The sequence below is a fragment of the Excalfactoria chinensis genome, chromosome 9 (genome assembly GCF_039878825.1).
Source record: "Excalfactoria chinensis isolate bCotChi1 chromosome 9, bCotChi1.hap2, whole genome shotgun sequence".
Lineage (NCBI taxonomy): Eukaryota > Metazoa > Chordata > Aves > Galliformes > Phasianidae > Excalfactoria > Excalfactoria chinensis.
In genome coordinates, this window is record NC_092833.1 from 13,702,520 (window position 1) to 13,726,750 (window position 24,231).

General features: G+C 43.5%; 2 protein-coding genes across 7 annotated transcripts in view; one reads left to right on the forward strand and one right to left on the reverse strand.

Moving 5' to 3' along the window:
* GNB4 (G protein subunit beta 4) overlaps positions 1 to 5,195 on the forward strand; it is a 56,277-nt gene extending 51,082 nt beyond the window's left edge. For all 5 annotated transcript variants that reach the window (XM_072344327.1, XM_072344329.1, XM_072344328.1 and 2 more), the window contains one exon: positions 371 to 5,195. In XM_072344327.1, the coding sequence (XP_072200428.1) occupies positions 371 to 477 (107 nt within the window). In that variant the 3' untranslated portion in view covers positions 478 to 5,195. The remainder of the gene's footprint in view (positions 1 to 370) is intronic.
* Positions 5,187 to 24,147, reverse strand: MFN1 (mitofusin 1). Of its 2 annotated transcripts, none has more exons than XM_072344323.1 (18): positions 23,952 to 24,147; positions 22,699 to 22,820; positions 21,693 to 21,828; positions 20,097 to 20,259; positions 19,410 to 19,534; positions 18,274 to 18,382; positions 17,668 to 17,775; positions 16,857 to 17,010; positions 16,662 to 16,729; positions 13,743 to 13,864; positions 12,155 to 12,281; positions 11,119 to 11,223; positions 10,531 to 10,633; positions 9,339 to 9,568; positions 8,668 to 8,823; positions 7,962 to 8,158; positions 7,422 to 7,556; positions 5,187 to 6,869 (listed from the first exon to the last, which is right to left on the reverse strand). In XM_072344323.1, the coding sequence occupies exons 2-18, from the start codon at positions 22,811 to 22,813 to the stop codon at positions 6,800 to 6,802; spliced, it is 2,223 nt and encodes a 740-aa protein (XP_072200424.1). In that variant the 5' UTR covers positions 22,814 to 22,820; positions 23,952 to 24,147; the 3' UTR covers positions 5,187 to 6,799. The 2 variants fall into 2 exon arrangements, with proteins under 2 accessions (XP_072200424.1, XP_072200423.1); XM_072344322.1 differs by lacking the exon at positions 23,952 to 24,147 and adding an exon at positions 23,214 to 23,315.
* Positions 24,148 to 24,231: the final 84 nt, after the last annotated feature.

Here is a 24,231-nt window from a genome sequence, read left to right on the forward strand (position 1 = left end):
GTTGTCAAAGACATCACATCTGGTTTTGAAACTGACTTGATGGCCAAGAGTGTGGGCAGCATTTCTGAAAATATGGGACAGTGCGGTACAGAGCGTGGCAAGGGATGAGGGGGAAAAGTTTAGAGGAAAGAAATGGAGGCAGAAGTGAGTTTGTTTGTGTTTACACATTGTTAGTAACCTCGCTGTACTGTTTCTCCATATGGCTGTTGTTGTGATATACAGTTCCTAAAGCTAAAGAAAAGGGAGGATGCTTGACCTCTTGTTAACATATTTAATCAGCCTGATTGAAGACTTAGTCTGGGAGGGCAGAGTAGCAGCTGAAGCCCTTGATGCATCCTGTAAATATTAACGTTCAGTTGTTCTTTTCCAGGTGTCCTTGCTGGCCATGACAACCGTGTCAGCTGTTTAGGTGTCACTGATGATGGCATGGCTGTAGCTACAGGGTCTTGGGACAGTTTTCTCAGAATCTGGAATTAACTGGGAGCCAAACATGTACATTCTCCACTTGAGACCTGGAGAGATCAATGCTGCAGCCTATAGCTGTGAAATAACATTTCTACCTTGTATTTGCAGGTGAAGTTTTTCTATTCACTGATTATTACACAAAAAGGCTTTCTGTAAACTAGAAAAAAAATCAAGTGAAGAAACAGGGGAGGGGGGAAGAAATCACTGACTTTTTAAAAGGGGCCAGCACACATCATCATGGTGACCGACAAACTAAGAGCCAGTCATTTTGTTTCGGATGGTTTGGTTAGATCGTCTTTGAAGGGTTTTTGCTTGTGCTCAGTCTGCTAATCCTGTACTTTTTTTTTTGTACATAACTGAATATACACATAATAGCAGCCAATCATGTAACATTTGTCTGTATGTAAAGAAATACGTTTGCATTTTTTAAGGAACTACATTTATAGTTTTGCTTTAACCTGAGGTGTCACTTCTGAGTTTTGTAGTGGATGAACTATAATTGCTGTTTTAAATGTTTTTGTGAATTTACTGTAGATAAAGTGAAGCCGATGGTATGTATGTGTTTTTATAATGGAAGGCATTTGAATTTCTTCTTTTTTTTTAGAGGCCCTGGAGACTCCCAGTTAATACCTACTGCCTTACTCACTCACTTCTTGACCTGCTTGCCTATTTTTAATCGTGGGGGTTCTTCCTTAAGCCAGTGGTTCCTGGTTCATCCATTGGCAGTGACGCCATCCAAACACCAAGGAGTTAATGCCAGGCAGATTTGCAACAACAGAGGGAAAAAACAAAATTCCACTTCCAGAAGTATTAGCCTCCTTACTGCGGCTTTCCGCATCTGCTATTCCACCCAGCCCTCGGGTATGGAAACCAAGTGACCTGCACTGCTGATGTTAAGTGGCCGAGTGCTTTGCTTTTTGACAGGTCAGCTATAAATGAGGTAGTTTGGCCTGTCACAAATTCTTAACAGAGTGATTTGGCGCGATAGTCGGTGTGCAGAAAGCAGGGGGTTTGCGGAGCTCGCTCAGTCACCCCAACAAACAGAAATTCCAGGGAACTTTGCTTAGAATCTTAAATATTTAAATGTGCAGTTAATCAACTATAATTCCCCTCCAAACTGGGGGTTTGCCAAAGCATACCACAACCAAAAGTGCTTGTTGTCAGTTATGTGCAGTGTGAATTATAAAAGGAATTGTGTAACTTACAGTGAACTAAATAACCTTACTTACTTGTGTGGCCCTTTAAAACTTTGTGCTATAAAGTTAGTGACTTGCTTGTTCTCCTGTGGTCACTTAGTGGCTCATTAGATGCTAATTGTTCTGCATTTCTCACACTGTAAATAGCCATCTCCTCTTCCTGATTTATTCAGATTTTGGTGTCAGCAGCTTATAAATGCCAAGTTCTGGCCAAGTATGGTTGAGTGTAGATAGAAGCAAATCAAGTGAGTGATGCCCATTTGAAACTACCCAGGAGGACTGCTTAACTTCTTGGTGCCTGGCAGCGTGTCTGTGCCTGCAATGGATGTTCCCTCGGGAATCTCAAAGCCTGTGGCATTTGGAGAAAGGGGAAATTGAGTCTGTTGGCTTTTCTGATGCGACTTGTCTTAAATACATGTGAGTTTTAAACTACCAGGTCAGAAGATAAATGTTCATCTGCCCTCAAGTTATGGAGAAGTCTGGGTATCCGTGGGTCAGGTACCAAATCTAAGTGCCCAATCTTTTGTAGTACACCAAAACAGAGACGACTTTGTCAAGTTTATGACGTTTGTAATCCTAAATTTCAGAACTTCCAAGCTGTGCCTGTGAACTTGCCATGTCTGAGTGGCGAAGGTGCCAATAAATGTACCGATCACAGTAAATTCACTTAACAAAAATTAAAGCGAAGCAGCAGATCTTGTGCTGCACAAGGGTACATTTCCAAGCAGCAGATTGCGGTGTAGGACCAAAATCACACGATATTGTATGTCACAGGAATTCCTCAGCATTTTGCTTTTCCATCTGCCTGCATTAACAGAACTCTGATGAAAGACTTGTTACTCTTTTAAGTCAGCAAGTTGAGATCTCTCAGATTTGGTTGTTTTTAGTGGTGCACTTTTGTTTTGTTTTTAACTCACAGCTGCCTTGAGCGAATGCTTCTGGAAATTTGTTACTACAGAATTTTACAAAAATATTCTTTTTCTAAACAGTTTTTTGCCATAGAAGTGCGTTTTGAACCAATTTCCTACCCAACGCTGTTGCACAGACAGGTGCCATTTTTACATTCTGTTTAAGCTGGTTTCTACTTGTGAAATTTACAGATGTATATAACTTTTCTTAGAAGTTTGGGTAGACTGTAAATGTGGTAATGGCTCTCGTACAGTTATTGCTGCAAACAGCATCACTGTCATTGGCTGATGAGCCTGTTGGATTCAGCTACCAGTAAGGAATGCCAGCTGCTTGCCTGTGAGGTTTCCCAAAGCGTCGTTATAAATCTCTGCCTGTTTGTGCTGTTTGGTTAACTGCTTCTTCTAGTGCTGCAGGTCCCGCCGTGGCTCCTTTTGTGTTGGTGCACAAGGAAACGTGGAAGGAGCCTCAGCACAACTGTGGAAACAGTATCTGATGCTTCTTGGGGACCTGTAGAAAGCTTGTGATAGATCCTGCCAAGGTGACGTTCGCTGTTTAATTACTGTTCTGTAGTATCTAAGGCTGAAGGAAAAAACCCAAAGCCTACAGACTTGATGTGATGCGCTGTTGCCACTGTATGAGGGCAAATAAGGAACTTGCACAAGATTGCTCTTCTTATTTTCATGTCTGTTGTTGGTGAGTTCACTCAATAGAATGGATGTGGTTTAATGGTTACATGCTCAAGCTCCCTCTAATACGAGGAAGTTAAGAAAATGAGCCTTTGTACGTTTTACTTAAAAGACGTAATTCCCAGCTTTGCATCTCAAAGAAGATGGTGCAGCTTGTGCAATTTCTAACTGCTCCATGGCAGCAAACAGTGCAGCAGATTCAGCAGCCCCAGTGGGTACATCTTAAACTGTAAAAGTTAGTTGCCAAACTGCATCGTGGCCTGAACTTCAGATACCTTCTGTGATTACAGAAGTCTAGTAGCTAAGACTGTCGAGGCACAGTAACTCATTCCTAACCTCTCTTCTCAAATCCTGTTGGTTATAGCTTGGAAAGTGGAACTCTGTGCTTTGCGGTGCAAGATTGATTTCATTCCGGTAGTTTTGTTTTTTATGTCAGCATTTTCCAGCATTGATTCAATGTTGCAATACAGGATACTAATCAGGCCAGGCAAGTGCCTAACCTGGGCTTGTTCTGGTGTGGATTCAGACATCTATTCATTGGTGGGGATGATGATTGAGATTCTGGAAACCACAGAAGCTTCTAAATGTAAACTCACCGAGTACTGCAGTGCTGGCCTGTTTTCATCTGTCTCCAGACCCTTTTTTCTTCCAACCATCAGTGCCATCTGCCTTGCAAACTGCAGCCGCTTGGCAGTACCTGGCAGAACGGATGGGTTGAAGCATTGACTCCCATCTGTGTATGGAAGCAGAACGTGGATTCTTGGGCTGTCCCCCAGTCTCTGAGAGGGCCTGACCTGGACTTTCCAAAGCTGAATGGATGTAGCAGCTGGTCCCGGCGTGCTTACTGTTGTGCATGGGTCGGAAATAGTGAACTCTTCAGTTCGTGTCCCACAATGAAGTTGGCGTTACTTTAAGGTAGAATGAAACCATTGTGAAAACATTCCAAGCGTGCTTAGTCGTTCCTCTTTGAGGACACCGTCACCTCCACTAGGTTTAGTGCTGTGCTTTAAGATGTTGGTGAGAATAAGTATTGGCTAATTCAAATAGTTGGTATCAATGGTTGTGTAGCAGAATGACTGATTTTTGAGATAGCGTTTCCTGTAAAAGTAATTAAGCATGGGTTGATGGTGCACTTTGTATACAGTAACCTGGCATGCATGCTGGTAAACTACTTCCTACACTTCAGAGGCACCACAAGCCTTTTTATCCAATTGCTGGTTATGTAAAATACATGCAGAATGTTAATGCAGTGTTGTTATGGTAAATGTGTGAACAGTGTTACTAATTGATATAACTGATAACAGATTACATGTGCCTGACATCCTTATACCACACAGTATGTTTAGGTTTTAACTAATATGGACTTCGGTGGAATAGTCTTAGATATTTCAAGCCTTTGTTTTCCTTACACGATGGTGCTCTATTTGTGTTTTTTCTTTTTCCTTTGTTTCTTTTTTTTTTAAAGAAGAAAAAAATAAAAGCATCTGAACACTTGTAGTACATATGACATCCAAAGGAGTCCAAAACTAAAACGCTTCTAACCATCTCCGTTTTAATTTGCCTTCAGTTTCTGGCATTGCTCATCAGCTGGGTTCCTTCTGTCACTTGTTGCTGACTACTTTGGATAACTGCGGTCATGTTACCAATTATGAAGTGATTCTGCACTGCCTTTGGATCGTGTATGTATACAGAAACAGTCTTAAAGCTTTTATTTAAGCTATTGAAGAAACCAGGGACTTGTGCCATTTGTTCTTTAACAGTGCTGTTGTAAAAAGACCTCCCTGTGAAAAAAAATCACTTGCTATGAACTCTGTTTATAGCTTTTTCTTTTTTTTTTCCCCCCCACAATGGATCTTTTCTTTGTATTTGTACAGTGGCTCAGTGAAAGATGTTGCCATGAGTTGATATTGTAACCAATAAACAAGTGCTTTTAACCAGATGGGTGCCACGCGTGGGTGCTCCTTTACAACTCCACCGCATGGCCCCCATCACAGAATGGCCTGGGTTGGAAGGCACCTCAAGGACCATCAATCTCTAACCACTGTCCTACAGTGGAAGCAAAGGGTGACTTTTCCTTACCGAGACAGTTGTGAAGTAACGTTACCACAGGAGAAGAGTTATCATTTTTTAATAAACATCTGCAGAACACATGCATGTGAAGGTTTCACCTGGGTACAATCTCTAGCAGTGCTTCAGACGCACCAGCACACCCCTGTCACCTCTCAGACACAACCCATGGGCTGTGGCTCGTTTCCATATTCAGTTTTCCTCAGTGAACCTCACGCAGCTCCCCCACTGCTGCTGCCAGCTCAGAGCTGTGCTGCTGCACAGTCACAAACCAACCCTGTACACAACGGTGCAAACAAACAGCTGGTTATTAACAGCACTCCACTACTATTAGCTTTTAATCTCGCTCCTTTTAGGATAGCCCTTATTTACTGGAATATAGCAAAACTCTGAAGTTTTGAATTTGAGTATTTCATTAATCTTGTTCATACAGAGCCATAAAAATATATAAATACTCTGAAAAGGCTTTCTCTTCTAAAATAAGTTATTCTTAAAAAGTCTGGTTAGAAAAACGAAGGTGCTCAGTGATTGCAGGTGGCAGCAGCCGGGCTGAGAGGCTCTGAGCTGCTGGAGGTGAGCAGAGGGGGAAGTACTCCATCATACCTGTCACAGCTCATAAGGGATGGGTGCTACAGCAGAACCGAGGAGCAGCTCAGGATGTTACGTGAGGAGCTCCCATCAGACAGCCTCCACCTCTCAGTGCTGGAGCCCGACACCCAAATCTTGCCCTCCAACATGTGGAAATGGGACCCAAACCACTGACTCAGCCACTCATTTGCTGCCCTTCACCTGAACAGCTTCCCACCGTGCTCACAGAGACAAGTGTCCAGTTTACCAACTAATTTTTACTTAACACCATCTTGGCTAGAGATGCAGGAGCCAGCAGGGAAACTACGGCCTACCGCATCCCAGGAGCGACTGCTCTACAGCTACCACCTTTTGTTTCCTTATCCAAGAACAGGAACATCTTCCCAACCCGATTCCACTTGCTTTCAGAACGCTCAGGACTGCTTGTCCACCATGCTGGAGTTCATTCCCTTCCTTAAAAACCCCAAACAAGCACAAATGAAAAGCAGCATCCTCCTCCCCTGGCTCTTCCTGGTCAACTAAGAATGGGAAAGACAGCAGTGCTGAGCAGCCTCCCTGCATAAACTCCTGGATGCCAGGAAGCCAGACCTGCCCCTCCTAAGCACTAACCAAAATCAAAAGGGATTTGGGTTTTTATTCTCAAGTGCCCAACGAAATTTAGTGTTAAAGACTTTTAACTCCCAATCTGCAAAACAAACATAACACTTGGAAGCGTCCCACAGCAATTCAGTTTGGTTCACCGTCCAAATTAAGCTTTACGATAATTCATGTAATCAAAATAAGGTTAAAAATATAAATCATTTCATGTGACCCCCCCCAAGAGAGGCGTCGGCTGTCAAATGTCTGCTTTGTCCTACAAAGGATCACCGGGAAGCGAACGCTGATGCTTTATTTACTCTTTTGAAGAAAATGCTTTGTAAAGCGATCTAGTTCGTTCTCCAGGTGAATGGCTTTAGTTCTGCAAAACAAACAAAAGCAGAATATTCACTTCAGTGCAGTTCCAGAAGCAAAACTTGCGTTTGGTCTCTACTTCTGAAACCCAAAGCACTGAGAAAACCAGAACTTCTGCTCCAACTGGAGCCTGGACCTACTCCTGAGTCCCTCAGCCACCCATTGCTGCGAGTTCCTGTTCCACAAACACCTGCTGCTGGTGGCAAAACCAAAATGGGACTGAAGTGAACGACAAGCTGACAGCTGCTCTAACACTCTCCTGCTCCCCAGGAAGGTGTCACCCCCCCCTAGGTTACCTGCAGGAGACAAATGCTCTAATGAAAGCCACCACTCCAACAGAGTAAAGTAAAGATTGTCTAAGACCATTTCAGGAGCTTTTCTCATTCTCGTGGAAGAAGCCTGCATTTATTTAACTCTTAACCAAAGAACTGTTTGCTTCTGAGTAAAGGAAAGACTGCAGCTGGGTATACCTCGCTTCTAGGCTGGAAGTGACAGCAAGCATCCACTGAGAGGTCAGCAGTGCCAGCAGTTGGCTCTTGGCAGCCACACGCAGACTCACCTTAGTTGCTTGGAGTGGCTCTGTATGTTCTCCAGCTGATCTATTTCTTTGGACAGACGGGCAATTTCTTTCTCCAGGTTTTTCTGGGTAACATCCACCTGCTGACAGAGCCGGGCAAAGGTGGTGGCCATTTCCCTACAGGAAAAACAAGTCTGTAATCGCAGCTTACAGAATCTTGCCACAAAAGCAATACAGGATCAATCACATCAATCACACAGTGTTGCAGTGTGCAGCAAAACACTGCAACCAAAGCCTCCAGCTGCCAGGGGATCACAGAACACAACAAAGTGTTAAAGAGTCCCGAGTCCACAACTACAGACTCTCACATGTAAATACCCCTGCAGAGGAGCACGTCTTACCTTCCCTAATTACCAACTTCACACCTACAGCCTACCAACACCTATTGTTGGTGCCGTAACACCTCCCTGTAACAATATTACAAACATCCCTCACAATAAACAGGGCCTGCAAGAACACTCTGCTGCCTTCCCACACCCAGCGCCACACCGACAAAGGTTCCTTATCGTGTGTATCACTTACTGCTGCACCTGGTGGCTGCAGTTTGCACTCGTAAGGCTGACGATCATCTGCAGCTTTTCGGTCGCGTAGTTCACAAACTGCTGCTTGAAGGCTCTCTCTTTTGCTTTAGTGGTCCAAGTTAGTCTCTCATAGAGATAGAGTAACCCATACATACTTAAGGAGAGAGAGATGAGTTTCCAGCCAATCGTTTTCCAAATCTGAAAAGGAAAAGTCCTTAGTTTAAATGAGAGTTGCCCTACAGAATGCAGTTGGACTATCAGGAAATCTATTTATTTCCACCTTTTTCTTTTGTTGCTGTTTTTGTCTTCAAGGCCCTTTTACTAGATTAGATTAGCAAATATATTATTATAGAGCAATAGAGCTCTATCCAAATGAGCTGGTACCCCAACGGCTCGGAGAACATCCAGGCTACAGGAGGAGGAAGGAAAAAGCAAAGCTCCCACCAGTCCAACAACATGTAAGGCACAATCAAGTCACCCCATAGTTTAGAAACTGAACGCAGTCAGAAGATGCCCAGCTACACTCGGCGTCATCACAGCAATTTTCTCACTACAGTCTGATTCCTTGTGTCCAGTGTACCGCATGTGCTCATCCACCCCAGCCATGCTAAGAAGTTACTACATGCTTCATGCTGCATGGTACGGAACCCCAGAAAGGGAAGAACAGCCCATCTCTGCCCTCGGTGAGTGCTGCTAATGCTACTTGCCACTCCGCCAACAATGATGATGCTCATAGAGGTCCGTGATGTCAGTGAAGCTAAACCCATTACCAAAGGAACCATGAAATCATCGGGTGACGCATTCTCTGGAGTTGCAGCAGGAAGGCTGGCAGCAGACGGGGTGGTAGCTAAGGGACGAGGGATCTAGAAGAGTGGAACACAGCAGCCTAAGTCAAAAGCATTACAGAACTACACAGAGATTAGTTTTATTGTCAGCTATTCAGGGTTCCATTCGTTTGAAAGGAACTGTTCAGCACAGGCATCTGAACAATGTTCCTGGTAAGCAGTGGAGGTTCTGACAGTTCCCTGCCACACAGGGACTAAGTCAGAATGAGGGTTCTGCTCAAAGATCCAAAGGTGACAAATAAAGAAGTTCCCCGGAGCGTTCAATCCAAAGGAAACCAGAACTTAGGCAACGTCTGCAGAAAGCATGGGAAAGATGCTCGGTTCCCTTTTAACCCTGAATAGAATCCAATAAAACAACCCTTGCCAAAAATATTTCACACAGAGGGACCAGGGGAAGGCAGCAGCAAGCGGGGAAACAAATAGGATTTAAAATAAAAACAACTGTAATTAAAATAAACTAAAAAAAATCAATAAATCCTCATTAAGGCAAAACAAGGCACTTAAAAGGTCAGCCTCATCTCTGAAGCACTCACTTGTAAACTGGGATCTGCCAGTCCCAGAAGTACTCGCTGAGCATGTTTAGGACCCAAGAACCGGTTCACAAGTGAAGTCCATCCCAGGGAGAAGTGGAACATGATATCCTCTTGAAAATCCGCACAGAGACTGTGACAGTTCAGGTCGTAGCTGAGGTCAAACTTCCTGCATGGGATCAGCAAGTGGAGCTGGTTCTGAGCACCAGAAGGCAACAATGGTTTCAGGTTTTCTAGAAACAGAACCCAACAGTGAGGATGAGTTAACACTGAAAGCCTGACAGCACATTCCCAAGCAGAATCCTTGCAGCGCTGACCAGCTTTGAGAACTACAAGAACCCAAACTGACTTTTTAAACAAACAAACCAACCCCTAGAAAAAGAAACCCTCGAGCACTTTAGCAGTCTGGATCCTAACAGAGCAGCCCTTCACTGCGCCCATAAAACAGCCGCACTAAAGTGACTTGTAGATAAAGCACCACTGTCCAAAAAAGGACACATTAACTTAAAGACCTCCAGCAATGGTAAAAGATAGGGACAAGTACAAATAAGTTTGTTTTTCCAGCCATTTGGTGGTGCCATACAGAAGAGGCAACATTACTGAATAAGATAACAAGGCTTCATGTAATTCAATCACCTTGCTCCCAATCTTTTATTACCAGAAACAGAGCAGAAGAAATGGCTAAGAATTAACACTGCATAGGAAACACTGCTAACAAAAAAATCCCCCAACATCTCCAAAAGAAACCAGTGGGTGCTGAATCAGTACCACACCACAACTGCTTTGTGAAACCATCCTGTTAATTCAGAGAGACCCAGAGAGAGGACTATACTGCAGAAACATGATGTGCCAATTACTCTGTTTCATGGCTAAAATGAGGTTACAAAAGGATTAGGCAAGTTCCCAGAGGGAAATCCATTTTTACTCGCTTGAATCATTAATTCAGGTGCTGTGTTTTGGTTCAGAAGTCCCTCAGCAGGGCATGGATCACTCTACTGACACTGGCTCATCCTTCTCCTCAAGCATCTGTTACTGGCTACTACCAGACTCAGTCCTGAGCCAGGACGGTTCGCCCTTACTGCTGTATCATGTAAACATTCCAGCACATTCAGAAAGAAAATGATTCCAAAAGCAAATTATCCCCAATTGCCTTCTCCAAACACAGAAAGTCAATATCCTGCCCGTCCCGCATTACCAATGATCTCCTGCTGCGACTGATGCATCGACTCATTGACTTCACTGGAGCAACGATCAGCCAGGTTCTTCCCCAAACCATCTTCTATGTGTTTGTTGAGTTCCTGAAGGTTTATAAAGAAAATACTCTCGTCAACTTCTGCTTAGCTCATTAATTACGTTGTTCAGAGGTGTGGTAAACACTAGGTGGTATTATTTGCAGTAGCAAGAAAAGCAGGTTACATGAAAGTAAGACGCCTTTGAACTGTGACTGCAAATCTAATGAAAGTGACACAGGGAGGATTTCTCTACCTTGTTATTGTAAAAAGGCATATGGAAAAGCATGTCTTTTCAATAAAAATGTGACACCAAAGAGCACACCGGTACAAAGCAGTCAGTCACAATTCAGCAGGTGATTTCACCGCTCTACGTAGAGACAGAGCAATCCCACCAACACACAGGAATCTGCTCTGGGCATTTTGCAGAGCCAGGCCAGGGCAGAGAGACAAACGGATCATCAAATCCAAGTTCTGTAACGCTTCAACAAAGCATCATATAAAACAATAAGCAAGTCATGAAAATGTAGAAGTTAAAGACAAAGAAATCTTACTGTCTTATAGATCTTCAGTACTTGAGGAGAAGGGTGGAAGTCTGAATAAAATTCATCAACTAGAACTGAAAGTCGGCAAATCTCATCAGTCATGGCAGAGGAGACCTGAAAGACAAAGCACGATGCCGCTCCGATCTTTTCCAGACAGAGTGGAAACAGGCTTCTGAACTAACCCAGTTACAACAAATAATTCAATTACGTGACACTCAGCAAGGAACTGACAGCGTGCCTTTTTCTTTATCTTTTTGCTCTTTGAAATGGAATATAGATGACAGTTCAAATGTACTTCGCAGGCTTGGGGTGGGGTGCATGAAAGGGACTGCTGTTCAGAAGGGAAAACATTTGAATCTGAGAGATTTTCGACACTGCTGTGACCTGCTGTTGTCAGGACGCTTCAAGGTCACAATATATTCCCTCCCATCAGCTTCTGCAGCTAACCAGAAAAACTCCATCAGTAAAACCTGCAGACTTCTCCTTACAACCACAGGCAGTTTCAGATGAGCTGACTGGGATGCCAGAGGCTGTGGGTAATGCAATTTTTCCCCAGCAGACACTGGAGATGCCCAGTGTTTTGTACACTCAGGACACAGACAGGAGAAGTGGATTACAGTCTAACAGTCCCTTACACATCAATTAGCACTGCTGATGTGAATTAAAACAACGTCTTATCAAATACTTCAACCCAGCCAAGCATCCTGGACTAATATAATCTGATAGCCTATATTCATTTATACACCCTCTGAACATAAATGTTGTCTCCAAACTTAGGAAAGCAAAAACCTGCCCCAAATTATGCTACCGCTTTGAAAAGCTCCTATTCCAAACACTTCAAAATTCACATCTGCTCAAGCTGAAGATTTGCTTTGTCCACCTTTGCAGGATTTCAGATCAAACTCTGGTCAGCCCCAGCTCTAATGCTGAGGGTGAAGCCATTTGTAAGAAGTCCATCCATTGCTCAACACCCACGTGCTGACAGATTCACTTATTCATCTGCCAAGCTGTCACGCACACACTCCTCCCTCCCTGCATTACTTACTTTATTTTCTACTTCCTCGGTAACGCGTTTGATTTTTTCCTTCGTATCTTCTGTCAAAATGTTCAGCTGATTTCGAACGAAGTCCAACCTATCCTTCTGATCTTCTCGCTCTTCCATTGAGAGCACTCTGATGAAGCAGAAAGGAAATCACCATTACCAGCAGGTATTCTCCCAGAAACCAAGCAAGCATGTACCATCATGACCCACCGAGCTTAGGGCGTACCGAGCAGCTTAAAGGCTCCAAAGTGACAGTAGTGGAACAAAGCAGAAGCACTGAGTGCCTCAGAATGACTGCAACGTAGATGTAAAATTTACAAGTGCACTTAAAGGCTGCATTGATTGAGCACAACTCTAATGACTGGGCTTTGATATATCTTAAGAATGAGCGTTTGGAGTTGGAACTACATAAAGAGGGATCTGAAATGAGAGGCCTTTAATACTTCGCCTTTCCTGATTATAAAAGGAAGAAAAGATAAATCCAATCACGCTGTCCTACTGCTCACCAGCACCATTCAGCTGTTCCTTACCAATGACATCAGCCCAATGACCCTGCAGAGCAAATGGGAGGCAGCAGAAACTAACCTTGTCACAAACAGCTCTCTCCAAAGGCGCTAGGCCTATTGTTTAAGAAAAACACACTTAAAATGTAGAGCAGCTGTATCTTGAATGATCAGCAGTTACATTAAGAGACAATTCAGACTAAGAGGGGTCACTGCACAGGTTTGGGCTTGTCAACAGACAGAAAGAAGGAGGTATCAAAATATTTTCCAACAGATTCACAGCAGGTTTTCATAGCAACTGACAAAGTGAGACAGGTTAATATGTAAACAGGCAGCTTGGCAATGCTGATATGTTTGGGAAGATGAATGTTTGACAGGCATAGCAGAGTCTGTTGGGACATAAAGACACTTTATTAACAGACACAGAAAGGAGGTGGATGCAAGTTCACAATGTACGAGAAAGAGAAGAGGCAGCAGCGGAAGTGGGGAGAAAACATATCCAAATGTCCAAAAACATGGAACTATGAGAGTGGAAATGTGAGTTATTACCACGTGCACTGAAGGATATTTTGGTGAGCAAAGAGAGTAAAACACCTCAGGATGCAACATGAAAAGAACCAGTGACCCAGCCCAGAGAGCTCACATGGGCTTTTCCCACTCCTTGCAGCACTTTTAAGCACTCAAATCACAGCACTACAGCCTCCCATGTAGTTGCTCAATGTTACCGTAAACAAACGTCTACAGGTACAGCAGCAGGCCCAAATGTGACTGTAAGTGCTGGATACAATGAGAAAAAAACTTTAAAAAACAATTGGAAAACCCACAGATTATCTCTGTGACCATAAATCAGTGAGAAGGAAAACAAAGTCAACCAAGATCCCTATGCAGGAGTCACAGAGCAAGGGCAAGAGTGAGCAGTGCAAGAGAGCAGTCGGACTGACACACCAGAGAAATCCTCCATTTCTTACCAATGGAGGAAAAAAAAGTGCATTTTACAGTCCAAAATGACCCAAGAAACCACCAGCATGGAAACGGCTCCTTAGATGAGCTGGAGAAACCAACACCAACCAGCCCTCCAACACACCTACCTTTTCTCTGCTGCAGCTACGTTTATGGCGTCCATAATGTTTTTCACAGTATCTATTATCTGTTTAGCTCTGATAGTGTGCTGTTCAAACTTGGTTTTCACGGCTGACTGCGAGATACACTCCTGCGAGGAGCCCAAGCCACAACACATTACTGCAATTCCATACCAACACTGTCTGGAATTTCACTGTCAGAAAGCACTTGCTGCTATTAGCGTGAACTTAAAGCCATGGGAAACAGAAAGAGAAAATACACAGAAATCAAAAGACAACAGAACTGAAATCTCAAATGAATCTGTAGCAGCAGATCTCTGCCTTTGTGTTCACTCACAGTAATGTGCAGAGGTTTCTTGTCTAAAACAAATGAGGAATGGAAACCAAAACCAAACTTGGTGTCTATGTTAGATAAATCCAGCTCTTCAGAAAACCCTCCTGCTGTCTATTGGGAGCAGTGACTGTCTAATGGGACCCCTGGCAATACTGCTTCGCTCGAGTTCTTTTTGCTGCTATAAATATTCACAGCTTCAAGCAGCAGCTCCGTGTCAGTAAAATATTACAGTCTTACGTCAATACTGACAGTCCAGGCACAAACCAGGTAATCAGGAATTAGAAACAAAAGTTGCCCATCGGTCCTTAACAAATGGCTGAAGTGTTACATCTATCAGTGCAGAACGCTCTAAAAAATGCTAATCAATCTGCAGTCTTGAATATTGTACAGCAATTCAGGGGCTACAGACAATTAACTGAAAGATGTTTAACTGCTAAATGTGGGTTAAAGCAAATCAGTTGTGATTGGGCATAAATTAAGACTTAAGTAACCGTGCACCATGAGGCACGTGGCCAATAAAAGGTGCTGGGGCTCAGTCTGCACTGTGATCTTCTGCACTCAGGGGGAAGAAAGCAAGCAGCTGGATTCCTTAGATTGGATCTGTTTGGTGGTGTTTTGTGTAGGTATTTTTTTTCTTTAATTATTCTTAACCTGTGGACAGCACAGAACATTTAAGTTGCTTTTAAAAGACCCGTCTATGACCTCAGCATACACTATAAAGACAAATTGCACCTATCCAGAAATAACAGATCAAAACAAAAGGAACAAAATGAATAAAATATATTCCCTGTTCCTCGATGAAGCAGATCTAGAAATCAGCAATGAAAGGCCAGAGTTTCAGAAATATCAGCACATTGTTAGAGCTAGACTAGACACAGAGGAAAGAGTCTTCCCAGCATTAGTATGTGGTAGGTAAAAGGACGACAGTCACTCACAACACAACCAGACAATCCAAGTTAGAGCACTAGGAAAAACACAAAGGTTAATTATACGACTGGAAAAGGTAAGAGGAGGACAGGAGCATTTTTGCTGTTAGTCTGTAAATTAACATTAGATAATGCTGTTATCTATTGAAACAAAGATAAACGCTTTCAGTGTTCCAATAATATAACCAAACCCACTGTAAGCCTTCCAGCATAGCCAGACAGTCTTTTGGTGTTAGGGAAGGACCCTGCTGCAGGGCAGTAATTCAGGCTGTTTTCATTGTAAATGACAGCCAGAACTACTATTCTGCCTTGCGTGCCTTTTCCACTCCTCCATACACCATTTCTGTTTGGTGAAGCAACTTTGCAAACCCTACAGCCTGTGACTTAACTGGTTTGTGGTTTTATGGAGAATATTCACTCAAGACCAACTGCATGCAGTGCACTGGATGCAGCAAAACGTTTGTTGAGATTTCAGGATGGATCATTTTGGCGGTTGTGGTCTTGGGACAGAAGATTCTCATCTTAGTGTCCAGCTTGAGAATCTCAAACCCAATTCACCGATGTGCTGAGTGTTTATAACACCAAATAATTTAATAAGTCACGTGTCTGCCAATATGAAAATATCTTGTATCAAATGCATAACTGTGACTGTGAGAGATTGTATAGAAAAAGAAGTGCTTTGGATACAGCGTGTAGCAAAAGTACATGGCAGCAATTGGTTTAAAAACTGAATTTCCACTTTTTCCCTACTAGCTGAAGGTTCCCTAATATAAGTCTAAGGACAAAAATGACAAACAAAAATGTGTGTTTGGTTACAAGCAGCAACTCAAGCAAGAAACTTCAAGTTTCACGGACAGATGTGCTGTCTGTATTCTGAACTAATTATTTCAACACCCTGGTCATCTTCCATAACAGTGCAGATAAAGCCTGAACAATCAAGGCATATCCAAAACCCCAGTTGAAGATAACAAATAACAGCTTTAGAGTTATCAAATTCCACAAGATAAATGGATCTTATCGCACAGGAATCAACTGATTATCCAGCCAGACCTACTGCTGAAGAACATGTGAACTCAGCTGTGACTACAGCTGGACTGAGGGTGAAGGGTGGTTTCAGCAAAGCACCAAGGATGCAAAAAAAGCGTTAGTGTTCAAAGCATCAGAACTAAGAGGCACGTAATGGCGATAATTTCAGAACTCTGGCTTTAAAAATACAAGTAAATATTTACTTTTACATTAGTGAAACACACTGCCTTACTGTTTGTGTGCTGGAGTGCAATAATGAATGACAAAGCTACGTGTGCAGAACAAAATCAGTCTTACAGTACAGCGGGCATTTTAGCAGCTGATGGTTATTAAGTGATACAATCATTTCTAAGAGCAGTCTCTTATCATCTATACTACACCAGTATTGAGATCTGAAAACATGAGCTCAGAGCCCAGCTTTGACCCCTTCTTTCACTGAACAACATTCTGTTCAATCTGTTGTTCTAAGAGGCAACTGACGAACAGAGCCAGCAGATAAAGCACAGCTGTCACATGGTTGGAATACCTGACACTCCTCTACTTGTTCACCAAGGTCACGCTCAGTAAAATTAAGCTACGCATAAACAGAAGTTACCTTCACATCAGTAAAAGAGGCAGTTAAAAAAAGTGCATCATAAATACCTCAAATATCTGCTCAAAATTTTGGAATTCTTGGAATCTTGTTTGAAACCCTTCAGCAAGTGCTCCGCCTGTGGAACGTAACAGACCATAAGGGAGAGAACAGCACAGCACGACTGTCCATATCACTTTTATCAGGCTATATGATATTTTTTTCTGCATTTGAGGAAAGAGAAAAAGAAAAGAGTTCCTACACACCACTCTCTGGCATTCCTTGGGCCTTCTGTCTCCTGGCACTCAGAACTTCTTTTGCTGAAACAAAAAAGATGCGATTCCTCGCTTCCACAGGATCAATAACTTTGAGCTCATCAACGAGAAAAGTCAGACAGCGCTCCATGTGCTGCCTGCGCACCTGAGGAAAAGGTGGGAAGCTCATGAGAAAAAGGCAGAAACAACTGAGCACTGCCATCGAATCAAAACATCCGAGCACAAAACAAACCATGCCTGACTATCCTTAGACATTAGGTGCCTTCTAATCCTACTGATGCAGCAGCTGCTTTTAAATCACTTAATCAGTCCTGGAAGCAAACGTATTTCCTTCTAGAACTGTATTGTATGTTACCAATCTCAGTCAGGTAGTGAGGTAACTGATCCATTCCCCGTATGCAGAGTACTGAGCATTCCAGCAAGCCAGATGCCCTCAGAAAGATATGAAGAGAACACTGACAGCTACTCCAACATGCCTTAACATGTATAATCTGTACCCACAGGCAGCAGAATCACTACAAAATTAAAGTCAGACAAAGAACATTTATAACAAGCTTAATGTGGAGGAAAAAGGTTCTGCAGTTAGAATTGAAGTTGCAAGTTGTTTCCATGCTTGGATCAAACAATCTATCCTTTAACCAGAAAGACAAAGCAGCTGTTTTCATTCTAATAAATATATTACCTTGGCAACTGATATAGATATATACCTCCATGTGCATAAAAGCAGGCACACACAAATATATCATCATCTCTTTGCATATACAAATACATCTAGCTAAGCAAAAGCCACCAAGTCACTTACATCTTCCATATATTCTGGCTCTGATGCAGAGGCATCCCATCTATTGTTCAAGATGAAGATATTTGGCTTAGAGAGACGCTCGTTCACTTTATGGAAGAAATGTTTTTCCTAAGAATTAAAACACAAACAGAAAACTTTCCAGGCATCCGAAACCGTCCTGCATTCTTCTGTAAGAGATCTGACCATGAACAGGGTTGTTTAAAGATTCATATTCAAAATAATTCATTAGCACAGAAAACCACAGACATCCAGCAGAAAATAATAAAAGGCTTCTGATGGTTCCAAAGCCATCAAATCTCTTAAAACTGATGCCAACAACACATGCCAACAGGGCTGCTACCTCGCCTAAAAAGGGGCAGAAGTGCAACTAATAAAGCTTCCAAACAGATACTTTAGAAAACACTGCAACAAAAAAATCAACTCTTCTACACATCTGTCACGTCATTTACTGTCTTCCTTTTTTGTTACAAAACTGAATCTTAACTGAATTGTTACATTTCCTGCTCGAGTTTCTATGGCTCGAACCACAGAAAAAAAGGCCACTGCTGAATGTTTCCATTTTAAATACTAAACAAAGAACTCACAGGAAGTCACTGCACACCGTACCGTGTTCATGAGAGTTGATTCAGAATTGGCAACCAAGACAAACACATCAGCATCTAAGCAGAATTTGTCAATCCAGCTGTCCAGCTCTGTAGTCACATCTGTGCCAGGACTGTTGATAACAGAAAACAAATTCATTTATCCAACAATGGAGTACCCAATTTCTACAAAGTGATGAAAACAGATTGGGATCACTCAAGGACATTACAGTTACAATGTGAAGTTTAGACCTTTAGTCTAATGCAGAACTCACGTTTAAGGCAAAGAAAAAGCTCATTACCAGTTAGCATTTATCTGTCACTTATTTGACCATAATGATGCAATGAATAAATACGCAGATCATGACAGCCAGAAAAGCATCAGATCTGTCAGCCATCCTGGCAGAATTGCTCTTCCTCCCCATATCCCAAGTTTTAGATTGTAATCAGAAAGAAGTTATTCATGATGTGTTTTTCCACTAGTAACGGCCTACTTAAAGTTATAAACCTATGCACAGTTTGCATAAGGTAAAGATTAAAATGAAATTGGGACTATAAAGCTGTCAGTTTTTAAAATTAAGTGGAATAGAAGCATTAGCTCATGTTTGCAAAACCTCACTTATTTCTGGTACAGACTGGGGGAAGTGTCAGCTCAACACACAGGCCGCATTAATCCACAGTGACAGTTACATTTTCATGGCACTCACTAGTGTGACATGTATGTCCTGCAACCCTTAAAATAAGCTTTTAGATACAAAGTCCAGGCCGCTCACTCTTCTTTCACGTGATCAGTCTGGAGCATTTAAGGACAAGGAATGAGCAAAGGGTTTACAGCTGCACTGACCTTGGTCACACTTCTATGCTGTTTGTTTTAAAGGTGTCAGCGTGCTCAGACAAAAGCAAGTCCCTCCTGCAGCACTCACAGGACACCTTTTTGTTCCAACCCCTACAATGCCAGAATCGGCAGAGCAATGGCAGGCAGCACTATGTATCAAAGAACAAGCTCTGTGCCCTTGGGAGAGGAGGGGGGGTAAAAAAGCACCACTCCATAACGTTGCAACCTGATAACCAAAGCACAAGCAATCAGTCAGCAAGTCTCTTTTTTAAACGCTGCAGTGGCAGATTGACTTCAGGAAGTGTTTATTGCAACAGAAAGCATACCTGTCCACTAAGACCAAATCGTCCCTCAGCAGCGCACACTTGGACTTGGGCCAGAAGACGTGGACCAGACAACCAGCCTTCAAATCTTTATCCATGTGAAGAGCATGAGCAAGCTGATTGACGGTCTATCAGAAACATGAAGAGAGAAGACAAACATGCAGTGTGTGCCACAAATGAGTCCGCAAAGCAGCCTCAGTTCTTGTGCAAACTGTCAAGAGAGTTATATTCACTTCTGATGAATATCCGTGCCTTTCTTTTAAAAAGATTTTTTTTCCCATCTTCTTAAGACTTAAAGAACAAGTTGTGCTTCAAAAACCACAGGAGCCACAGCGTGGTGTTCCTCACAGGGCTACATGTGATACTGAGAGCTGCCAGGAGTTTGCCTTAGAGCTTAAAGGCATCACTCTGAGCAGTTCAAGAAGGTAAGTGCCCTAAGGCCAACGAGAGAAATGCAGTTAATCTTTAGCAAGTAACAGAGCTTACTGACAGTCCTACAAAAATAGATCACTCAACGTACTCTGTGCTACAATGACACACACCTTAGTCATTTTCAGTTTCACCTTCTAGCTTATAAATGATACATGAGTTATCCTGATACTTTCATTAGACTGCAAATTGTTGTTAAAAGACAGAACCTTTGAGAAAAAGCTCCTGTGAAAAAAGGCCTTGACCATTCAGGAACTCTACCTTGACACTCTTCTTCTCATCCGAGCCCTCCGTCATGAGGTAGGCCTTATCTCCATCAGTCCCTTCCACGCTGAGAAAGCAGTTAGTTGTATGGCCAATCCCACTAGGAAGTACCTTGTCCCACAGCATCGCATTAATGACCGAACTTTTTCCGCTGCTTGTTCTAAAGAAAAAGAAAATGAGAGCACTCTGAGCACAGTGCAGCAGCATCAAGCACACCTTCCTTCTGAATTGAATGCACTCCCCTTTAATCATATTAAATCACACTATTTTGGGGTGTGAGAGATCATCAACCTAAAATAAGGCTTCAAATTAATGCAAAGCAGTTGCTAAATACTACTCCTTGTCCCACAGAAAGGGCAGCCTGCTCTCTGCCTTGTACCAGTGCTGGAATTCCCGGAGAAAATAACTGATGGAAAAGCTGTGTAACATTTTGGATAGAATTATGTTTTGATCAGGTAACAACTCAACATTCCTGCCCGCAGCAAAGCCAAGGGAGTAATTCCAGGGATGCTGGGGAAGGACACGAGGAAAAGGCTGCATGACAAAGGCAAAAGAGGGCTTAATAGTTTCTATGATGGCATTAACAGCGACTCCTAAAAATGTTTGTGAAATTACCACCTCTGCAATTTAATGCACTGCCTTCAGAAAGCATTGATCTGCACCAGTCAGGAAGGAACCAGTGCCCCTGACATAGCCCTCTAAAGCATCAGATGTGGCGCAAAAGGAGCACTGTACCAACGCTCTGAGATATGCCTCCGAGTATTGCTGGCTGGGGATTCTCATTACAGCCAACTCCAAATAATTTAATCAACAATAAACTCAACTTAATCAAGATCTCCAAAGGAAGATGTGAAGCAGCGTGCAGAAAGACAATCAAATTTATTTCTTGCATGCAATCCTTATAAAGCAAAAGTTGTCTTTAATTATGGCACTTAGACTTGTCCTTATTTTGGACAGAAAAAGTAGCTCAATTAAACCAGTCTTCTCTCAACTCAATGCAACTGTTCACCAACTCAGCGCCTCTGCAAGGATGTGAAGTTCTCCGCAATGCCCCATTCTGCAGTAACCCTCACCCATACAGATTTGACACTTAACTCTTACACAATAGTGTGAGGCAAGCACGGGCTGTAATTTGTTAACGGAGCTACGGCCTCTAACACTGCCTATTCTTCTTCGGTTGCATATATGTGGAAATGAACAGCTCCAATTTTTGTTTTTCAGTACTTACAGGACACACCAAGAGCAGTTCTTAAAACAGAAGTTCTGTACAACAAGTACACCAAACAAACAAAACCAACACGTTACACAAACAGAACATTCAGGAGAAGGCAACTAACTCTGATCGTCCTAAGTCAAACAATGGACCTACACAAAAGAATTACTTGATGTGACCTATCAATAAAAGCATGCAACAAGATGTATGTAATTAAACTACACAAATGGAAGACGATGGCGTCACAGAAATATTTAGCAGTCATTAGGGTAGGAGTGAGCACGTTCAACGAATAATCGTACAACAAAGAACTAATTCTGGTACATATAATTTACAAACACGGATAATAAGTTCTGAAAGGGATCAAATTCATTCATTACCTGCCAAAAAATGCCACTTTCATGTGTCTCCGTGAAAGCACCTCACCGATGACTGCTAACTTCTTCTTATATGCCTGTATTTCTGCTAATTCATCTTCTGTCGCTACATGTTCAAGCTCTGGGTTCCTGTATGTTGCTACACGTAGAAAAAAAAATATAAAGTTATCACATACCGAATGCACACCGTGGGATACAACATCTACATCATTGATACTGCACGTGCCAAAGATATGTCTATATTTTAATTATGTAGCAGTAAGAAAGCAAAAGTAACTTCCTGATGTGAGCCCATCATTTGACAGCTCTACACAGCACTTTAAATCACGTTAAATCACTACGGATGAATCAACAGGCTCACTGCTAAAGTTAAAACCTATCTACATCTAAAGAGAATGCACAGATCTCAGAACATGAACCACCCTCCTCAGCACACCAGGCTGCGTCCATGGGCTTAATGCCTGGCCCTACTCTTTTTGACACTGCCTCCTTCAGAAATCCAAGCGAGGACTGCCATGGATGTCAGAGCTGGGCTGACATCAGCAGAGTGATGAGTAACCAAACTATGTGGCAACGTGCACCTCCATGCTGCTGAAACCTGTGGTGTTGTAACCATGGGTTCTTTGCATTGTATCTTTATGACCTACTTTCCTATTAGACAAATCAACCTACTTAACAGGTAGCAGAGCCTGTCCGTGTTTTTTTTCTATGTGTAAGGAACTGAAACTGGGCTGTAAGTGGCTCCAAATCATGTGAGGTAGCTCAGCTTCCACCATCACAGGAAGCAGCCAACACCACATGATGCCGTCAACTGTTATTAGGCACAACCATCCTGGGTATGGCTGCTAGCGCAGGATTTCACTTTCCTCAAGCAAAAAACACAGTGATGTCCGAAGGCACACATGCACACTAGCAGCACACCGATGTATGCCGTAACACTGCACTGCTGCACTACCATAAAGCCAGTTCAAAGCAATGGACCAGGCCTCGTGTCAAGCCCCAAACCGACCTTCCACGAAAGCAGCCCCCTCCGTGACGTAGTCCAGCAGCTGCTCGAAGATGGCAGTGATGGTCTTTTTGGCCAGCACGAAGTGCTTCAGTGGCGACACGGTGGCTTCTGCCATTATGTAACTGTGGGGAAAGTTGCATAAAGTGACCAAAACACGCAGGGAACCCACCTTAGTGAAAATCAACGTGTATTTAAAAGAAACAACGATGTAATGAATGGAAGTAAGGCATTACCGTGGCACACCCCTACCCTTCCCCACCACACACGCTGACAGCTGCTCACAAAGCACGCCCACAGCTTCAGCACGGCTCGTTTCCCAGCACGTCTCACCCCACGCCTTCCACTTTAACCCCGCTCCCGCCTGGAGGTCACAGCCTTCTCCCTCGGCCAGGCCCAAGCATCGCGGACGAGGCCAAACGAGGCCAGGCCGCAGCTCCCCGCGCAGTCCTGAAGGACATCGGGACGGACAGCGCTACAGGCCGCGGACCCCCCTTCACCCCAGGCCCCGCCGTTACCAGGCAACCGCCGCGCCGCCGGCGGGGCCTCCGCGCCGCCACCGCCTCCTGCCCCGCCGCCAGGCCACGGGCTGACGTCACATCCGCTTCCGCCTCCTCCCCCTCTGACCCCCGGCTCCGCCCGCGGTACCAGAGCGGCGGCCGCCATGTTTAGCGAGGGTCCGCGGGGGGGGGGGAGCGGCTGCCGCCATCTGCAACGAGGTGAGAGGGGACGGCCGACTGTGAAATGGAGACGGGGCGCTGAGGGGAAGTAGCCCCTCTCTGCCCTTCACAGCTGCCAGGGTTATGATTTTTAATATATATACTGGGCTGGGTGCACCCAGCACCGCCCTTTAATCACATCAGCACCCATCGTGTGGTACATCTGCATGAAACAGCAGGAGAAAAGCAGTAAAAAGGACAGTGAAAATCAACGGCACCCGGTAAGCATTGGGGAGATGGTAGAGAAGCAGTAGGTCTCTGTGCTGCAGGTTCTTGCAATAAGGAATGGGATTTGAATCTTGTTCTCAAGTCCACAACTCTTCCATATAAAGAAATTCTCTCATCTGGTAGCCAGCGTGCTCCCAGAAGCTGTGGTACTCAATGCAGATATATAAGCTTTAGGCTCAAATGCGCTAACACAAAGAACCAAAAACCACTTCCCAAAGTGACCCTGTGATTGTGGAGAGCTGCTTGTCACTGCAGCAGAGAAACCCTGCAGGAATCAGTGTAAGAAAGAGCTGAAATGGAAAGGCTTACCACCAATCTCCTGGTCACTGCAGCTGATAGCTCCAACACGGGACTGATGAGGTACTGCTAAGGTCGACTTCAGTGTCCTGCAGCACTAGCATGGCCTTTCACCCAGCCCTGCATTCACAGTGACTGCACAGTGCCCTCCCTGGGAACAAGAGGCTGTCCCCAGGATTACGGTCACTCCTTCCAGCACTGCAACTTCTAAACACCCTCCACTCATGACCTATTTTCCCTTCCGCTACATACCTTTCTTGTTTAGGCACGCTGGTCATGCAGAAACAACCAA